At 39.6% G+C, this 22,161-nt stretch overlaps 1 protein-coding gene across 2 annotated transcripts in view; it reads right to left on the bottom strand.

The window, feature by feature from the left end:
- The window catches only part of DNAAF11 (dynein axonemal assembly factor 11), a 96,100-nt gene that overhangs the window by 43,458 nt on the left and 30,481 nt on the right, over nt 1–22,161 (bottom strand). For both annotated transcript variants that reach the window (XM_063450258.1, XM_063450257.1), the window contains exons 6-10: nt 19,254–19,436; nt 14,348–14,425; nt 10,601–10,666; nt 6,804–6,873; nt 4,890–4,985 (exon numbers count right to left, since the gene is read on the bottom strand). In XM_063450258.1, coding sequence (XP_063306328.1) covers nt 4,890–4,985; nt 6,804–6,873; nt 10,601–10,666; nt 14,348–14,425; nt 19,254–19,436 — 493 coding nt within the window. The remainder of the gene's footprint in view (nt 1–4,889; nt 4,986–6,803; nt 6,874–10,600; nt 10,667–14,347; nt 14,426–19,253; nt 19,437–22,161) is intronic.

Genomic DNA, 22,161 nt, shown 5'->3' with positions numbered 1-22,161 from the left:
AGCCATGCCTTCTCTGTGATGGCACTTGGGTAGGAGAGCTTAGCAGGGGAACATCGGGCTGGTACAAGGTAAGCAAAACTTTCTTTTTCGCACTATTGGGGGGGACGAGGGACTGCCTACAAGTTGGGACAGGAACATTACAGCGTTAGGAATACAGATTTGGAATAGGAATAGTGTTCCTTTAAACTTTCTGTACTGATCCCAAACAACTGCAGGTTTTTGTTTAACCCCTTAACCCCTTAAGGACCAAACTTCTGGAATAAAAGGGAATCATGACGTGTCACACACGTCATGTGTCCTTAAGGGGTTAAGGACACATGACGTGTGTGACATGTCATGATTCCCTTTAATTCCAGAAGTTTGGTCCTTAAAGGGTTAAAATTATGATCATTCCCATGAAAAAGAACAGTGGCTCTTGCAGATAACTGTTAAATAACAGAGGGCTTTCAAATCATACAAGAACTTCAGAAATGCTCCAAGTCCTGAGTGCTAATCATTAATATATACTCATATCGGGGGGCGGAGCCAGCTGGGGATCAGGTCAGTCGCATAACCCTGAGCTCCGTGTCTCAACCTGAGAAACTGACGCTTAAAAGGTGGATAAGAACCCCAAAAACGAACGACCCACTCACCAGAGGCATACTGGAACACCATGGGCAAAAGAACTAAGAAAACAAGGGCAGATAAAGCCCCCACGAGCCGAGACATCGGAGACTTGCTCCGTGGCACAACTAAGGCCGCATGGGACAAGATGGCGATGGCAGATGACTTGTACTCATATTCCTCGGATGACTTTACTGCTGACCTGGATATGGGAACAACTGCCAATTCAGCACCAGCTCCCACCAAAGCCACATCCAAACCAGGGGAACTGGTGACAGCGGACTTGCTTCAACAAATGCTGAGCGAGCTACGCAAAAATATCGCGGCAGACATGGCATATTATAAAACTGCTATAGACACAGCAACCGCAAAAATCAACAGGCTAGAGGATATCTCCGGCGACCCAAAACACACGGCTAACAGCAGTAGAACAACAAGTGGCCAACCTCCAGCACCACCAAAAATCCTCCACAGACAGAATGGACGCTATGGAAGACCAACGCAGGAGATACAACCTAAAGGTCAGGGGCATACCCGACTCAATGGGGGCAACAGAGGCGCCACACTATATCAGACGTCTCTTGAACACTGTCCTATCGCCTAAGCAAGCGAAGGCAGTACAGCTAGACGGAATGTTTAGGCTGCCAAAACCTACCTGAGCTCCTGCGACCGCATCCATGGATCTCATAATCCAATTCCAATCACTCCAACACAAGGCTCTGACCATGGCGGGGCTCCGGGGAAAGACCCCCTTACACTTTAAAGGATCAACATTATCCATCTTCTCGGACCTGACCAGGACCACCATGGCATGGAGAAAGGAGATGCAACCAAGCCTACAGCTCCTGAGAAATAGAGATATCCCCTACAAGTGGGGAACCCCAAGAGCAGTCATCGTATCCCACGGAGGGACCACACACAGAGCACACAGCGTCCAGGAGCTCAGATCATTGCTCACCACTCTGGGTATCCAGACGCCACCGAACCAGAGGGGTCTGAACCTATCACAACTAAATCCAGCCAATATACCGGAGTTCACGCCAGGCCAAGCTCAGAAAACGCTGGGACACGCCGCACCACCGTGAGAGACTTACCCAGAGGGTATCTCCCCCCCCCCCTGCCTGGGGACTGACTTTACATAGATGCACCCTACTATCTTTACCAGTAGATAGACACTCCTTACACAATATGAAACCGACCTAACCCTAAACCCTAGCCACACAAATTGCTCCTTAGCAGTTACGACTCATGCACCCAATCTCAATAAGCACTACACATAGTCCGAGCATATAACTCAGAGAGAGCAGGCTAACTTAGGAGCATATAGCTCAATCGTGAAATCTCCCCCATCCCCACAACCAAACCGAGACACACCACTACATGCTGGCAGTAAAAGGGATGCCTGTCTCAGTGGAGTCTACTTTCACATACCGTCACTAGACAGCCGATCATTACTGCACCACTGAGGCAAATCGTGTCATGTTTATGTTTGTACTTAATTATACAAAATGTTCACACTGCATATTACTGCTTTAATGATGACCTGTAATACCTGCAAAGTTGATGTTGGTGTACACCTTGTGTCTGAATGCTATATATGTCATATGTGCAGTGTGACACAAAAATAAAGAATTTTAAAAAAAAAATATATATATATATACTCATATCCCCTCTGATTATAAAACACAATTCCTGAAAATCACTATTTTGTTTCCACAGTACATATGTTTGTCTCTGTCAGGTACCCCACAAGTTAAAGAAAAATTACCAGCCTGTGCTCTTAAACATGATGAGCTGACAAACATGAGTGTCTCCTGAGAAATATATTTCAAACGGTCTTCCAAGAAGGAATGGTGTCCCTGAAACTCAATCATGCACAAAATCCGTTATCCTCACATCAAGTACACTCGTCAGTGGCATGCAGGAATTTGATTAAATTGAAGACTAGAATTCATTACAGCCACTTTAACATAAACTATGTTTACTAAGCCAGCATTTAGATTCTTCAGCAATGGGCCATATTATATACAATTCACCGTTCCTCCCATCAGACACTGAAAGGGTAATCATATGTGCTAGAGCATTATTTTACCCAAACCTGGATTTGGGACGGGTATGCACGCCCACAATAATTTGTATTGATGGTACAAATGATTCATATTTTGAAAATTCATAAATCAAGTGATGAACCACCATAATGCTGGAGACTCTGTTTTACATAGTGTAGCTAGTATCACAGGTCGAAGTTAAAATATGTGCTTTTTATGTCGATGGTCACTCCAAACCCAGAGCTTACCTGGAGATTTCTCCAGGTGGCAGGAATCTTTCTCTCAGCCTGGATGGTACTTATAGAATTAAGCAGAACTTCATTTCAGTATCCTAGCCACAACAATCAAGTAGTTAAGAAAGAAAAATACAGAGTGCTCATTGACATGCTTGCCATTAAAAAGTAGCATTACAAACGTGAATTCCTAACACTAACGTTTGACTCTACATATGTTGCTTTCCACGACCCATTTGCGGGTTAAAAGGTAACTATTGTTTACCTTTACTCCCTTGTCGCAGTCACTTTGCCTCCGTGGTCCAGCTTATCAAAACCGATGATTTCAGCAAATCCAATGCTTCCCCATGAGGAAGCGTCGGGATGCTAGTGCGCACGCTCAGCAAATGGACACTCTATGCCAATTAAACGCTGCTCTAGGAGCACATTTAATGGAGTATCGAGTCGGACTGTGAGATGATGGAAACATTGCCATTTCTACTAAACTACAATTGTTTACATTACAGGGTGAAAACCAAATGGCCACTGCACTATATTGAGATGAAGTGGTCTAAATGCCTTTAGTGGTCTTTTAAGCACTGTTAATATTAGCAGCCAGAAGATCCTTAATGTCTGCATGCTACTTCTAATTGCATGGTTACCTACTACCACCTAGTTTTTAGGGTTTTGCATACATGTGTTTTCCATTGAATTTTCATAGCAAGACCACCAGCATCCTATCAAAGGATTGCTCAGTACATGTTACTTTACCTGTGATTGTCTGAGAAAGTTGCCATCAGTGCTTTCATTCACCAGACTTGCCACATTTTACAGCTATTTACTGAAAACTAATCCAGTGATTTTTCAATACAGAATGTATGGAGAGATGGTAGCAATTAACTTGTCTTTCCTCTGTACTTCTAGATGTGGCAAGTATAATTTACCTGTTTATAAGCAACAGGTGATAATGTTTACCATTCAGCATGTAAACCAGGTGTTATCAAAATCTATCCAACTCTATGGGAGATGTAAAAACATTCGCTAGCCACTGGTTGTTTTGTACCATGGAAACAGCCAGCAAACACCAACAACAGTCATTTTTGTGATTACTGACTTATCAGTAAATTAGTGCAACAAGCATGGAAACAAGTCCAGACTTGCAGATACTCTACGCGGAGTTCTTTGCAAAATATAATGGCACAGAACATCTTGCAGAGAGCATTAAAAATCTGTTTTTATCATAGATCTGTGAGAGGTTACAGCGAATAGAACTTTCAAAGACACATCAGGATATAGACATCGATGACGTTATCTTTGGGTACTTAAACAGATTGTTATGATGTTATAAGGCAAGCTTGTCTAGAGTAACCTCCTATATTGTAAAGCTCAGAAGAGGAATCAGAGATATTGTATGCATGCGTAAAACAGATTAGTAAATGTGGCTTTGATGCATGGATCTGCAAGACTTCCTAGGTAAACCACATAAAGCTGTATGTGATATTTGAACTGAAGTTAATAAGGCTTAATATGTGAAACAGACCTCTGTATCCACTGGTGTAATGGTAAAGAGTGGTCACAAAGTGCACAGTGTATAAAGGGCTGACACTGAGGGGAAATTTATATCCATGCCCACAAAACAGTACCAATGAATACCATTGGCAAACAAATATCAAACGGTGAAGCTGGTTTCTGGAAACTCTAACTGTTTGCTGAGATAGAGTGCCTGATGGGTGATTAATGTAAACCTCCTGGCAACACGAATAAAATCTATTTGTGGCAAGAGCGCATCTACTTGGAAGGAGAAATCATATGTCTCTGTGTGGGTTTCAAGCTTGGTGGTATACCACAGCCTACTGTCAGCACATATAGAATCATAATCCCATATCTAACCGAATTTTAAAGTAAAACTATCTTCCTTCAATGAAGAGTAGCCCCAGGTTTCAGAGATTTGTTAAATAAAAAAAAACAACCCACAGATATCCTGCAGTATAGGCTTGATGACCCCTGAAGGGTACTTTGTACGTACCTTGGGCATAGCGACAACTAAATGGCCGGTGGTTTGAGATCTCTTGGCAGTGCTACTATCAGGCTTTACTTCAGCAGGAAGGACAATCTGAAAAGGCTGAACAGATAAGATATTAGGGAGATACAGAAAAACACTGCAAAAAGTGCTACTGATCGCAAATCTCTATAGCATCATATAGCACCATACCTTTTCACTTCCAAGGCTTTCCAGAATACAGAATATCACAAAACTATCAATCAAAAAAAGGTGCACAGATCCTGCCCTTCTTGGAGACTAGGCCCCTCTTTACTAGTATCACATGGAAAGCTACAAAGCATAATTATTCCTTTTCTGGAAAGTGTGATTAAAGGGAAGGACGTTTAGAATGGCAAAGCAGGATCATGGAAAGTGCATTGGGGTAAGTCACAAATATTGGCTACATGGAGGGGAAATTGTATGGGGAAATGTCTAAAAATGCCTAGGGAATGACAGAAATCTATCTACAGCGCGGGCCATCCATCATCTTGTTTTACCATTGGTCCTGTATGAACAGAAAACAGCTATATCAGCACTAGCTACATACCATGGAATGAATCTAAATGCTACTAACTCTAACAAATACACATGCTGATTGCAAATAAAATTGCAGACGGGCAAGTTAAACAGCCCTCTGGTGTAACATGTCACTGTGACGATCGTGTCACCCTAACTGCTCAGCATTGTCCTCTCTTCACTTTTGTCCAAAAAGGACCTGCTAATATATAACAAAAAATCCAAGTGTATTGGTCCAAAGGGAATGGCAGGCAATAAAATTCTGGGTGCATTGGAAAATGCAGCACTGATTGATTAACTGAGTAGCACCAAGTGGCAGTTTCTATATATGTTTGTAATCTAATCCTCAAGTGAGCTGTCAGAACACAAACAACACAGACATTAATGTATCTGTGCACCGTGTAAATATCCTACTCCACGGAGAACTGCATTTCCTATGCTAGCACTAAGCATGTACATAACACATTAGGAAATGTAAAGAGACACAGTTAGCTAGGCAAGGTGCAGTCTGGGGAGTTTGTTCTTACTGCTTGTGGATAAACCAGATTGTAACATTGAACAAACGTTAACATCTTTACCAGCCGACCAACTGGATGATCTGACAATGTATTCCAATTTACAGGGAGGGAAGGAAATTGAATATGTCCTTTTAACATAAAAACACTGACCTGTGTGGTATGCATAAAAAATTATGTATCAACCTCCCCCCCAAACACACGCACAAAAATATAATAAATAAAATAGTCACTTTTATTTGAAAAATATGCTGCATGCTTAAAAGGAGGGTGGCAGAACACCAGCTTTACTCTCCAGTTATACATTTGTATGCAAATCATTGTTTAACATACTTTATGATTTATGCTGATTATAAACAAGTAAGTATCAAGTAAGTAACAAGTATCACGAGAAATAAGAAGCACTTGGTGGGCATTTTGCAGTTCCTCAGCACACCAAATCTGTGGAAACTTCATGAGCGTCTTGAAGGGGCTCTGTCAACCCCCCTTTCCCTTCTTATGAGTGTTTTATAACAGATAAAATCTTTATGACATAATTACATTGACTGTGTTGGAATTTCACTGAAAGTCCAACACAGTCGAAAGATATCGTAAGGCAAAATAGGGACTACTGTCGTACATGTACGAGGATACAGCACTGACATGGGTTCCTGGCAGACGAAATGTCAGGAATTAATGAGGACCTACCAGATGGACATGGCAGTAGTTGTAAGGGACTGCTTCAGATAAGTAAAACTTACATTCCCCTGCACCCAAGGCAACCCTACTGCAGTGACACTAGGTGGGAAAAATACGAGTTGCTTTGCCCATTTTTATATGGCTAAGCCTGGCTACAACAATCGATATTGTTGAATTAATACATATTTACCTTCTTCTTCACTAACACTTTTATGTAGTTTGGTTGAATATCAACATCAACGAGGGAAATGTCTAGATGCCTGTGAATTAAAGCAATAAGACATTTTTAGATAACATGGTCTATTATATCTGCATAAGGGTTATTGAGAAAATAACGGGAACAGACTGAATTTGATATCATATTCATACTGTGTCCATCAGTTCATCGAATCTTTTATCCAAAAAGGAAATTACAATCACATATCGAATATTTATTGACATGTTAACTATTGCCATGGGCTGAGAAAAATGTTACAGGAACAATACATTAATGAGAACCTTGCTCAGAAGAACTTACAATCTAGAGACACACAGTCACAATCCCACTATCTTGATACCTATCACCATTATCAGACCAGTAAAACTGGTGCAATACCTTACAGTAAAACATGCACTTTCAGTGATCACATCCTTGCAAAAGAGGAGTTGCATTACATTATCGAGGCCATAGAAAACTTAGCAAAGTCAGCAACGCAAAAGAAATATACGTATATATACAGACAGGCATGTAATTACATAAAATGTCACATACTCTGAAATATAGGATATATATTTTAAGTATGTGCAGCACATTTTAGTTAGGGTGTGCATTATTTTTTTTTATTTTTTTTATAAAAGGCCACCATTTATTGAATATTGTATCATAAAGAATAATAAATTAAAAAAAACACATTTTTAATTCCGTAATTGCCAGCTAATTTTTACTAAAGGTTAGCTATAGCCTGTCCTAAAATTATTTTTAAATTCTTCATGGTTTAGTATCTTTTACATTGGTTTCCTGGGAAAAACATGGCAAAATATGTAGTGGAAGTTTGAGCACGGTGATTAATATTGTGTGTATGTACACTGAACAAAATAATAAACGCAACACTTTTGTTTTTGCCCTCATTTTTCATGAGCTGAACTCAAAGGTCTAAGACTTTTTCTATGTACACAAAAGGCCTATTTCTCTCAAATATTGTTTACATATCTGTCTAAATCTGTGTTAGTGAGCACTTCTCCTTTGCCAAGATAATCCATCCACTGCACATCAAGATGCTGATTAGACGGCATGATTATTGCACAGGTGTGCCTTAGGCTGGCCACAATAATATGCCACTCTAAAATGTGCAGTTTTACACTACTGGTAGGGTCTGGGGGGGGTCCGAAAACCAGTCACTATCTGGTGTGACCACCATTTGCTTCACGCAGTGCAACACATCTCCTTTGCATACAGTTGATCAGGTTGTTGATTGTGGCCTGTGGAATCTTGGTCCACTCCTCTTCAGTGGCTGTGCGAAGTTGCTGGATATTGGCAGGACCTGGAACACGCTGTCGTATACACCGATCCAGAGCATCCCAAACATGCTCAATGGGTGACATGTCCAGTGAGTATGCTGGCCATGCAAGAACTGGGATGTTTTCAGCTTCCAGGAATTGTGTACAGATCCTTGCAACATGGGGCCGTGCATTATCATGCTGCAACAGGAGGTGATGGTCATGGATGAATGGCACAACAATGGGCCTAAGGATCTCGTCACAGTATCTCTGTCCATTTATAATGCCATCAATAAAATGCACCTGTGATCGTTGTCCATAACATATGCCTGCCCATACCATAACCCCACCACCACCATGGGCCACTCAATCCACAATGTTGACATCAGCAAACTGCTCACCCACACAACGCCATCTGCCCTGTACAGTGAAAACCAGGATTCATCCGTTAAGAGAACACCTCTCCAAAGTGCTAGATGCCATCGAATGTGAGCATTTGTCCACTCAAGTCGGTTACGACGACGAACTGCAGTCAGGTCGAGACCCTGATAAGGACGACAAGCATGCAGGTGAGCTTCCCTGAGACGGTTTCTGACAGTTTGTGCAGAAATTCTTTGGTTATGCAAACCGATTGTTGCAGGAGTTGTAAGGGTGGCTGGTCTCAGACGATCTTGGAGGTGAAGATGCTGGATGTGGAGATCCTGGGCTGGTGTGGTTACATGTGAGGCCGGTTGGATGTACTGCCAAATTCTCAGAAATCCCTTTGGAGACAGCTTGTGGTAGAGAAATGAACATTCAATTCACGGGCAACAGCTCTGGTGGACATTCCTGCAATCAGCATGCCAATTGCACGCTCCCTCAAAACATGCAACATCTGTGGCATTGTGCTGTGCGAAAAAACTGCACATTTTATTAACCTAACGCCCAACAAGTAGTGTATGCCCACACTTGTTACCACTATCTACTGTATCGCCAAGTTGTACTGTGGCAACAATGCCCGCTACCTGGGAACACGCAAGAATGGAAAACCGGTTGCAACCATACTGATTGTCACTGTATGACTTAACACATGCCTTTTCCTTTTTGTAATAAAGCAAGTATACGTGAAACACATTTTGGCTTTTGCAAAAGCCGCTGTATTGATGATATATTGCAGCCAATGTCATTGGAAAAAATAAAGGATTTTTTTTACAAAAATGCACATTTTAGAGTGGCCTTTTATTGTGGCTAGCCTAAGGCACACCAGTGCAATAATCATGCTGTCTCATCAGCATCTTGATATGCCACACCTGTGAGGTGGATGGATTATCTTGGCAAAGGAGAAGTGCTCCCTAACACAGATTTAGACAGATATGTGAACAATATTTGAGAGAAATAGGCCTTTTGTGTACATAGAAAAAGTCTAGGGGCAAAAACAATAGGGGCAAAAACAAAAGTGTTGCATTTATAATTTTGTTCAGTGTAAATGGTTTTAATCACACAGATCAATGTGTACAGAACATGTGTACTTCAGTGCATTACAGTGTGTGCGGCCACTAGAGAAAAGACACAATTATACACCATAGGCCTCATACAATGGCAAATCGTTGCAAAAAGAAAGTGCAGCAGGAGTATGTATATGAAAGTTTTTATTTTTTTTATGTTACCTCCACTACATTATTCACTCAGTAGATGTTGAAATATTGTTTACTTGGATGTTGGAACAAAAAGTGACAGTTTTGCTTTAAGAACTATAAACTTTTAAAACAGAGATATGAAATATTGAATTTTTACTAGTGATACTTAAGGGTATATAAAGATACTCTTCATTTTCATACGTTTCCTCATCCATCAGATGATAAGCAGCTAAGATTCTTTCAACAGTGGTATGTAATGGGGACTACTAATTTAATCTCAAATAGGGTGTGACAGAACATACCTGGCACACCCCAGGCACAGGTCACAAGCACCTGCCACGTGGAATTTTTAAAAAAAAATTTAAATAACAAAACAAATAGCGTTAGGAAGTCAGATGAATGGACAGATAAGTGTCACTGGGTTTAGTAATGGATTATGGTGGCAGTGATACAGACACTGACCTTAGGAAACGGCTCTAACCTTGAAAAATGAATTACCCAACATCTATTCATATTTTTAACAGAATAAAATAACTCTGATGTTATGCAATCAAAATATTAAAAATAGATGTAAATCTAATAATCTGAATGATCTATTCTTACGTTTTGCATTTGCTGGAAAATGTCTCAGAATTCTAATTTCCATATAATTTTATTTTGCCCCTGTGTAAAAGTAATAATGATGCAAATGATGGAGGCAATGCTGAAGATTACATTTCAAGGACATTTTTTTATAGCATTCTTCATGTCTCTTCAAGGTAAGGACTTCATCAATAAAAGTATAATAATAATAAAAAAAATTATCTATTCTGTGTGGATGCCTTAATTAATTAATATATTCCAAGGGAAAGCTACAAGATGAATGCTGTATAAATGGGAAGAAAACAATAATTACCTATGAATAGCCAGATCCAAAACAAACTGATTATTTTCTTCATCGTCTGCCAGAGAGAAATCTAGCCTGGAGAACAAACAGAGAGAGAATTAGAGAACCCAAGGGAAGGGGCAGCTGTTCTGCTCTCTGTCAGCATTTCTGTTGATGGTTCTTGTAGTAGTATTGATCCAAGAGAGAAGCTGCCTTATAGCGGCTGCCACATTCTACTTGTAAAGAGAATCTCTGGCACTGTAAACGCTCACAGGGTTATTTACTGAAGTGAGAATTCAAAATTCAATTCAAATTTAAGGCCACGGGGTAGCCCAACTGGAGAATTTCTCCAGTTTGGCTATTTTGACAAACTGGATTCACTCTGAATTCTCACCTTAGTGAATTAACCCTTTCTGTACATTATGATTCTATATAGGACGTTCTCTCATCTTCTTCCAGTAAAATGCATCACAAGCAGAATAATCCAAAACAGATATTAAAATCTTCTGCCTGTTCCCAAGTGTCTCTTTCTATACTCTTGGTAATGGCTCATACAGGGTGGGTGAATATTCAGAGTAGGATTTGACAGGTAAATAACGTATTTCTTAGTAGCTCAATGTTTTTGTTGCAGGTACATTTTATAAGTGAGTCTTGAGAAATCCATTGTGGAACAATTAGAAATAGTGGAGTTTTATTTTCAAAACCGAAACAACGGTTTGACGAGTGGATAATTTCAAGGAATTCCCAGAGTAATGGGCCGCTACGTTCACCAAACTTTTCCGTTCCCGGTAACTTCCAGGGAGGATATCTGAAGGAGCGGGTGAACAAACGTTAACAAACAGCGTACGCTTGAGCAGCTCAAGTAGAATATCTGTGCAGAAATTCGAGCACTAGAGCCTCAAACATTAACTAATGTTTAGAACAGTGCAATTGAAAGAGCCCGACTTTGGGAGGAAGCAAATGGAGCTCATTTAAAAGATGTCATCTTCCATACCAAGTAAAACAAATCTCCATACGTTAAGCATTCCTTGTAAGTGCCTCATGTGTGTAGTTAAAGTTCAAGTAACAGAGCAGGAGATAATAGATTTAAAACGTTTAATGTAAACACACTGTGCTGTCACATAGGATTGAAAAACAAACTATTTTGTTCATCCAGACTGTGTGAGTTGTGGCTAGGGCTGCACGAACTGTAACAAAAGTGACAACTCCTAAATGGCAGATAATTGAGACTGTTGATAAGTTCACACAGCCAGATGAAAAATTGCTGGGAATGGAAGATCTAGATCTAAATCAGGCTTCCCCAAACTCCGGCCCTACAGATGTTGCTGAACTACAACTCCCATGATTCTCAGCCTATCTGTTTCATTCATAGAATCATAGGAAGTTGTAGTTCAGCAACATCTGGAGGGCCGGAGTTTGGGGAAGCCTGATCTAAATAAAGAAACAGTGGCTTAGAAATTAGATATGCTTGAATAATTAAGTCCCAAAAAATACAAAGTCACTATACAAAAAGACAATGGACCTAAAGTCAATATCTGCTGAATACATGCAGTTTTAAAAATATATTCTCATTACAGAACATAGGCCATGGTATTGGATAGTCCATAGGGAGTCATACTGCACAGTGGATGTGTGCTAGAATGCATGCACACTAGCCAGCACTGCAGCATGCAGAGTCTACTGTGAGGATATAAAGCTATTGCCATGAGAACCATCATGATTGTGTTTTGTGAAGTCAGAACAGTTGCTTCTATAGATCTTATTTTGCTGGTTATATATATATATATATATATATATAGCTAGCAAGTGACCAGTCAGTACTTGAATTTCATCTATGACAAGCAGGAAAAATTGGCAAGCGAAAAGATCTGAGTGACTTTGACAAGGAATAATGACTAGACACTTGGGTTCTAATGAATTATTATGGTAATAATTAATTATTAAAGCATACCTAAGTTTTAATCCAGTGTTTCTTTATTTAGCCTCGTGGCACAGTAACTGCAAGGATTCCAGCGTTCTTTTAAAAATCTCCCATTCCCAGCAATTGTTTCATCTGATTATATGTATACACATTGATCAGCCACAACATTAAAACCACCCGCCTAATAGCGTGTAGGTACCGCTTGTGCTACCAAAACAGTTCTAAAGCAACGAGGCACTGACTCCACAAGACCTTTGAACGCGTCCTGTGGTTTATAACACTAAGACATTAGCAGCAGTTCCTTTATGTCCTGCAAGCTGTGAGTTGGGGCCACCATGGATCAGATTTGTTGTACCAGCACATGCCATAGATGCTCTACCAAATAGAGATCTGAGAAAATTGGAGGCCAGGGCTACACCTTGATCTCTTTTGAATGTTTCTCAAACTGTTCCTGAATAATTTTGCAGTTTGGCATGGCGCATTATCCTGCTGAAGGATGCCATGGCTATGAGGGAACTCCATTGTCATAAATAGGTGCAAAATTTCTAGGTAGCTGGTAGGTGCCCAAGTAACATCCACATGAATGCCAGGACCCAAGGTTATCCAGCAGAACATGCCCATAGCATAACACTGCCTCCGCCAGCCTGCCTTCTTCCCATAATGCATCCTGCTGCCATCTCTTCCCCAGGTAAACAACGCACACACACCAGGCAATCCACCTGATCTAAAAGATTCATCAGACCAGAAAACCATCTTTCATTGCTCTCATGGTCCAGTTCTGATGCCTAGACTAGACTTAATTTCCTAGACTCTGGGAAATTAATTTTGGCTTCAAACATATCCTACTCTACCCTAATATTTCAGAATTTCCACTAACTTTGGAGCTATCCTGCACCAAAAGGTCCAAATTGCCCCTTCTTGGTTGGGAAATTTCCTTTCCTGCCACGATAGGCAAGTACATATAGTACCTGGCTTGTTTATTGATCGGAGATAGTCACCTAATTGTCAAATTTACCAAATCTGGACATCTGCCCATATATTCTGCACTGATCTCAATAGAGTTCAGGGGGAGGGGGAACCCTGATGACTTGATAGGATGTGTGGATCCTGATATAACTAGAGTGATGATTATGATATCACGGGCACATTCTGCTTTTCGTGATTATACTCCTTCATTCTACATGGGTGTCCAAACGTGTCCCACCAGCAGCTATAAGCCTATACTTTGCACATTTCTCTTCTGTGTATTGAATGGCAGGTAATTATGGGAATTGTAGGCCAACAACACTTGGAAGACCAACGCTACGCAGTCCTTGTGAATGCCCATTAAATCCTCTACACGCTCAAGTATACAAGGTTCATGTAATTCAGACATGTTAATAATATGTATTCTATTATGTTTTGTTCTGGTAGAGAACATTTATTAATTCATGTTTCGGCTTACAAAGCGTTACTGGAAGACTGCTTTACAAAACACATTTTCCGAAGGAAAAAAAAAACAAAAATGGAAAATACCATTCTCTTTCACATCAGTGTTTCCAAAGACTGATAATTCACTGGTTGCCTAGTTTCAGGACAGAGCTATAATTAACCTTATAATTCAGCAAGCACATGCTAAAGCATATTTTTAAAGATCTGTCAAATCTGGCACTGCACTAAAGGTTTGTCATTTCAGAATTCTACACAACAAGCTGGTATTAAAGGAACAGGCAACTCGTGTTTTTAAATAATGGAATTATATAGCAAAATGGACAGTGGAAAGAGGTTATCAAGGTGCAGGCAGGACCTGGGTTTTAACATGATTTTATTTGCCTTTCTAAACTTTTATTCACCTGACCATTGTGTTAATCACTCACTTGGGTTCATTTACGTTGAGGATCCGTCCTTCAGCTGTGACCAAAGTCCTCTGTGGTTTCTCTTTCTTTTTTTCGTCACTGAAAGATGAGAACAGGATTATAAACATCAACAAAAATATAAACATCGTAATTGTTTTTGCTAAATTAAAAATCCGAATTACAGCTTTTTTTCCACCAAACAGCCTGACACGTCACATTGTGGGAAAATAAATTAGACACATTTATTAGTATATCACAAATGTATTAGTATATCACAAATATTAGAGAATATTAGAGATAAATAAAAAAACATAGGAAGTACTTTGCTTTTCAAAAAAACTCTTTAACCCCTTAAGGACTGAGCCAAATGTAAACGTTTTGATCAAAATGAAACAAAACTTGGAATTTGACTATATGTTATTATTATTATGATTATTATTTTATTATTTATATAGCGCCAACAAATTCCGTAGCACTGTACAATGGGTGGACTAACAGACACATAATTGAGATCAGACCACTGGACGTACAGGAACAGAGGGGGGTTGACGGCCCTGCTCGATGAGCTTACATTCTAGAGGGAGTGGGGTATAGTGACACAAAGGGTTAAAGTAGGGGGATTAAATAGTTTGTTAGAGAAGGGTTTATTGAGTGCTTGGTATGTCTGTTCAACCGTAATTCACCTATTTCATATTATGTGCATCCACACTTATTATATATCATTTTATTTAAAATCAAATATTTAGCTATGAAACATAATTTAATATGAATAAAATATTAAAAGAATGGGAGAAATTAAGAAATGTTGTTATTATTTTACTTATGCATGACATTTTACATGCGAATGTCATAATACTGTTAGCTTTTACTGCAATAAAATACACATATTTGTATTCAACAATGTCTCGCGTGTACTCCCTATGTACAGGTTTTATGGTTTTTGGGTCAAATATAGCATTTACATTTTTCATTTTTTTCACATTGAAATTAGCCAGATTGGTTACGTTGCCTTTGAGAGCGTATGGTAGCCCAGGAATGAGAATTAACACCATGATGGCATACCATTTGCAAAAGTAGACAACCCAAGGTATTGCAAATGGGGTATGTCCAGTTTATTTTAGTAGCCACTTAGTCACAAACACTGGTAAAAGTAAGCGTTAATATTTGTTTGTGTGTTAAAAATTAAAAAAACTAATTTGACCCCCAATTTTGGCCGGTGTTTGTGACTAAGTGGCTACTAAAAAAGACAGAACATACCTCATTTGCAATACCTTGGGTTGTCTACTTTTGCAAATGGTATGCCATCATGAAGGTAATTCTGAGCCTTATATTTGACTCTGTAACTTTTGAAACCACCATAAAACCTGTACAAGGGGGGTACTGTTATACTCAGGAGACTTTGCTGAACACAAATATTAGTGTTTCAAAACTGTAAAATGTTTCACAACAATTATATCGTCAGTGTAAGTGCCGTTTGTGTGTGAAAAATGAAAAAACCGTCACTTTCACTGATGATATAATCGTTGTAATACATTTTACTGTATTAAGATACACTTAGACAGTGTATGTGTATGTACTCCCCCTGCTGGCACTGCGATGGACGGCTATTCCGTCCATGTGATCGTGAGGTCCTCGCAAGGACCTTGCGACTTACATGGCCCAGGAGGGCCGGATCGGCAGCATGGGGACTTCCTGGGATGACTTCGCCGGCGAGCAGGTAAGTGGCAAGGATGGCGGGGACGTGCTATGCTGCCCGCCGGCGTTTAGAGCTGGGTCCCCAAGGATGGCATAGCACGCCCGCTGTCCTTATGGGGGTTAATACGGAATTTCTCCTAAACCTCAATCACAGTATTGGGCTTGTTTTCATTTCTGAACTTTGCTAGGCATTTCGTGCTTGTTTTCAACATGATAACAATCCAATTGTCTTAAAGGACCACTATAGTGCCAGGAAAACATACTCTTTTTCCTGGCACTATAGTGCCCTGAGGGTGCACTATAGTGCCAGGACACCCCCTCCCGCCGGGCTGGATGGAGAGTAAAGGGTTAAAACGTACCTTTATTCCAGCGCCGGGCGGGGAGCTCTCCTCCTCCTCTCCGCCTCCGATCCTCCCTTTCGGCTGAATGCGCATGCGCGGCAAGAGCTGCGCGCGCATTCAGCTGGTCTCTTGGAAAGCATTTACAACGCTTTCCTATGGACGCTTGCGTGCTCTCACTGTGATTTTCACAGTGAGAATCACGCAAGCGCCTCTAGCGGCTGTCAGTGAGACAGCCACTAGAGGATTTGGAGGCTGGATTAACCCATTTATAAACATACCAGTTTCTCTGAAACTGCTATGTTTATAAAAAAAAAAGGGTTAATCCTAGAGGGACCTGGAACCCAAACCACTTCATTAAGCTGAAGTGGTCTGGGTGCCTAGAGTGGTCCTTTAACAGTTTATATCTTAACATTTTTAATGGTAAATGGACACTATAGTCACCAGAACAACTACAGCTTATTGTATTTGTTCTGGTGAGTATAATCATTGCCTTCAGGCTTTTTGCAGTAAACTGTTTTTTTTTTTTTTTTTTTTTAGAGAAAATGCAGTGTTTGCATTACAGCCTAGGGAAACCTCCACTGGCCACTCCTTAGATGGCTGCTAGAGGTGCTTCCTGGAGCAGTGCTGCACAGTGTGACTGCCATTCAGTGTATCCACCCTCTGCATGCAGACACTGAACTTTCCTCATTGAGATGCATTGATTCAATCCATCTATGAGGAGATGCTGATTGTCCAGGGCTGTGTTTGGCTTGTGCTGGATCTGCCCCCGATCTGCCTCCTTGACAGTCTCAGCCAATCCTATGTTTTCCTATGGGAAAGCATTGTGATAGGCACTGATCAGTACTTCTGATGCTGTCAGCCAAGCAGGCAGATCAGGGGCAGAGCAAGCAGCAGCAGAATGGAGTAAAAGTAAGATTTTACTATATTTACTATATAGTGTTTTTAACACTATAGGATCAGGAATACATATTTGTGTTCCTGACCGTATAGTTTTCCTTTGGGTGAACATGAAGACAGATCACTTCAATGGCATTCCTTTAAAATAGCAAAATGGCCTAGGACCTCCCTGCAATGTGACTGCCATGACTGTCATTGTAGCTTAATACTGTAGTTCTTAGGCAGTCTTGTGCCTGTGACTTCCCAACCTATGTTCTAAGATATTGTATGTATTAAAGAGGCCTAAAATGTTGACCCTGCTAATAAGAGGCAGATAGAGGTGGGATGGGGTATTCAAATATTAGCGAGGCATAATTATTAGTTGGTGGCCAAGTCATATATGCTAGAAGGTGTGTTTCATGTATTATTGGCACTGACAGTGAATTGTTCTATAGGACAGAACCATCAACCATTCTGTTCACAATAGGATAATAGAACAAAGTGTTGGCATTTTATAGATAAGTAGAATATAATCTTCAGTTTCCATACTGAAAGAAGTGTATTTGTCGGTGAATACATTGAACGTATTAATGCCAAGGAAAGGAAGACACTGGCGTGTACTGGCACTCACACAGTTAAATAATGTACTCTAAGTTAAAATACATGCAGTGCAATGCCCGAATGTAATAAGAATGATAATGTTAGCATTGCTAGAACCACAATGAAACATTAAAAATAAAAATGCAAGAGAGTAACCTATTTTGCAGCCTAGTATATCCATCACCGGTGACACAAAGAAGCAATTTACTTAATGTTCATAATATAATGATTTACAGTCACTATCAATTTAAATGACTTGATTTGTATGGCAATCTAATTAAACAAACCCTACACCAGTGTGTCTGCTAACAGCGTGCTTTTCTTCTTTCTTTATTAATGCATATAAAAAGCTGAAATAAAAGTCTGCATGCATTAAGGTATTACAGCAAAATTCAGTTCTCAGTGAGATACACTAATTATTAGAGGTAGTGTTGTCAAAACAATGCATGCCCTTGCAGGATCTATTTTTCCTTTGTTCTCTTGCAGATCCTACAATCTTTGAATCTCTTGGCGATCATATCCTACTCTTGCCCCCTTGAGGACAATGTCCTGTGTGCCCTTGATCATCTTATAACCATCCAATCCGCTTTTCCAACCCCTGCAGATGTGATAATCCCTCTGCCTTTGTCTGTCCCATCTTTCCTTTGCTCCAATACTCTTCCAATCCCTTACTGACCATCTCTTTCCTCTGCCCCCTAAAGGCAGCACTCCGTAATATACTATAGCAGCCTTGCCTTGGCTTGCCCCTCTGCTAAAAGTCTAGATAAGAGGTTTTGAATAGTATATCTTGTTACATATTACAATACCATGGTAAAATGGGACACTGAGCTAATGATTAATGGACAACCACACTAATGCTATGTAAATCATTTGTATCATTTGTATATAAAATAATCACGATACGCTGTCTTATACTCTTCCAGTTTGTTCCACTACCTTCTTGCTGATCCTACAGATCCAATCCCTTACAGATCAAATTTCCTCAGCTCATTGGCAGATATTATGTATCTTTAACCGTACAATTAGAATTTATTTTGCAGAGTTCTGCTCCATAAAAGAGACAAGCCATTAAGCTATCCACACTTACCTGAATAATAAAAAGTTTAAGGAACTTCATCAGTAATGAGTGAGCCACACACCCTAGGGATCTTAGACATTTATGGAATCACCTATTCATTATCTCCTGTAAACATCTAGGTTGGTTCCTCAGTCACTCTGTAGCGCCTATACATTACAAACGTTTATCTCCTGTTTTAAATGCCTTTCAATTATATTCTCTTCCGGTCACCATACTGCATGATGGTTGAATGGGAGTGGACCCAGGGTTAAGCTATGGTAAGTTGGTAAGCAAACAGAAGCAGCCACTGTTAAAAGAGGATTGCATTACAAGTAGGAAAGCAGATAACAGTCTGTACCTTCTGCCCTCTTTAGATTTGCGTTTTTCTTCCAAGTATTGGTGGGTTTCCAATCTAGATTCCGGAGTATACAATGAGGGCTGCTGCCAAAACTCTTGATCCTTTTCTTCTTCATCTGTTCCTACAGCCTCATTGTCTCTGTCCGTCTCAGAAGAATTCTCTTTGTTTCCAGAACTTTGTGGTCTAAAATGAAACAAATATCAAACGATCAATTTAGCTCTTCATAGTCTCATTTAAAGCCGACCAGTTGCCTGAATGAAAGATTAAAATAAAGCAATGGACAATAACAGAAAACAAACAATTAGATAATCAACAAACTGTCCATTGGGCACTCGTTAGCATAGTAATACAGGAATTGTAGTCAAACACAGCTGGGGAGGATCAAGGCTGAAGACTGGACATCTGTGCAGTACATACAGAGTTTTAAAATATTGTTAATAAGAGATTTTAGGCTACCTACTGTGACACTCACTCATAATGCTATATGCACCTTATGCTTACATATTTAGACCCCTTTTATTTACCGACTGTAGCACCATTTATGAAACAAGAGAAAATAACTAATAAGAAAGTGGAAGTCTGAAACACACTGGGAGAAAAGTACATCAAAAGTGCAAATGTGTAATTAAAACTAAACATATAACAATATAAAACGGGTGGACTGCTTTTATACCTACATAGACTTTTTGTATTTTTTTTTCAAAGTAAAATTGCTATCTTTAATCAATGTATGGTTTATGCAAGATCAATAATGAAACTATTTTGATACCTATCTAGGAATTGCTGATTAGCAGGAAGTTTGAGACGTATACCTAGCTATCAGCTTCTATTACAGCGATAATATAGTGAGATGTTATAGTGTCAGGTATCTAAAGATAAACACGTGATAATTCTGACCTGCAGATAATAGTCCGTTAGGTACCCATCAGGTTCTATGCTGGGTCTAACTAATCATACGAACTGATTTAGCTGTACATCATATATTCTAGATATTATTAATTTACACTGTGGTTGCTACGTGTTTTTTTGTCATTTTGATTTGACTACAAAACCCTGAAATAGGATTAATAATATTACCTTACTACTGCTGATGATCTGTCGCAGTAATGGCTAATCGTGTCACTCTAGATGAAGCATTATGAGAAATTCAGATAAAAAACATCTGTGGTGCCAAGGTTACCCATCAGTGGTCTCTATGTCATTTGCATACTGTGCATTAGTAACCTAACATAATGTACCCCTTATGCACAGAATGTTATGTACAAACCCTGTCATGGGCTAAGATTCTAAGTATTTAAATCCCCTAAAACCCAGACTAGTGACTGCAAAGAAGACATATGTTTGAGGATGTGAAATATCACCAGTAAATGTTTTTTCCCTTAAAATCTCTGGAAATACATAGGGCAACGTCAATACAGAATCTGCTATGTTTTAGCTCCATTTACTTTAAGTGCCATATATCACCATGATAGATGGGTGAGAAGCTGACTTTCCCAGAGAAAAAGATTTATTGATTGGAGGGACCGATGTGAACCGAGAGAGCAAGGAAAACCACAAAGGCAGAGCAGCGTTACACTAAGTACAAGAAAAATGTTTCCATACAAAGAATGATGGACAAATCTATCTTACTTTATGTACTTTCTTATAAGAGCAATTTGAAGAGAAGAGAGAATAATAATCTTGCATATAAGACAAACATGTTAAATCTAAGAAAATAGAGAGTTGCTTAGAATGACAGTATGGTTCTATTTAAAAAGATAAGCTCTGCTTTAACTAGTCACAGTGTGACTTGTTGGGGATTCAAAATCAATTTCAAATTTTGTGTCACAATAGAGAAATGTTTTTAGTTCATCTACACACTTTCATTTACACATCACCAGGGAATTCTCCAGTAAGTGAAACTTGACCTGGGACTAAATGGAGTGGCTTGGGACTTCTAGCTACAGGGCAGGGAATTTATTCAGTCAACATGACAAGAGAGAGAGAGCATCCCTGACCCAAAGGGATTGGGCACTCACTGGCCCTAATAGTTATTTAGACGGCCCATTTGACAGTACCCTATATATTTTAATTACCTCCCCACCACTGGAAAAATGGGGAGTTAAGATTTTCTTTCACAATTATGGGGTGGAAGAATGGTTTGTTGGGCCACTCATTGTTAATCATGGGGTATATATATATTTTTTATTATTATATACTACATTTAGGAGTCAATTGGAGGACTAACAGACCCAAGCATGTTTTTTCTTAAAGGGACACTATAGTCACCTGAACAACTTTAGCTTATTGAAGCAGTTTTGGTGTATAGAACATGCCCCTGCAGCCTCACTGCTTAATCCTCTGCCATTTAGGAGTTAAATCCCTTTGTTTATGAACCCTAGTCACACCTCCCTGCATGTGACTTGCACAGCCTTCCATAAACACTTCCTGTAAATAGAGCCCTATTTAGGCTTTCTTTATCGCAAGTTCTGTTTAATTAAGAGTTTCTTATCCCCTGCTATGTTAATAGCTTGCTAGACCCTGCAAGAGCCTCCTGTATGTGATTAAAGTTCAATTTAGAGATTGAGATACAATTATTTAAGGTAAATTACATCTGATTGAAAGTGAAACCATTTTTTTTTTCATGCAGGTTCTGTCAATCATAGCCAGGGGAGGTGTGGCTAGGGCTGCATAAAAAGAAACAAAGTGATTGCAGGGGAATTACCTATACACTAAAACTGCTTTATTTAGCTAAAGTAATTTAGGTGACTATAGTGTTCCTTTAACATACTTCCCTTTCAGATTCACATTAGAGGTTTGCCCATCACTCAGCAATAAAAGGATTCATTTTCTTGCTTGCGACTGATGCAACCTGCTGGGTTCTTCAAATTTCAGGCTAAAATAGCCAAACTAATAACACAGTTTACCT

This window comes from Pelobates fuscus, chromosome 4, assembly GCF_036172605.1.
Source record: "Pelobates fuscus isolate aPelFus1 chromosome 4, aPelFus1.pri, whole genome shotgun sequence".
Taxonomy (NCBI): domain Eukaryota; kingdom Metazoa; phylum Chordata; class Amphibia; order Anura; family Pelobatidae; genus Pelobates; species Pelobates fuscus.
This window is presented reverse-complemented; position numbering and strand designations above follow the sequence as displayed.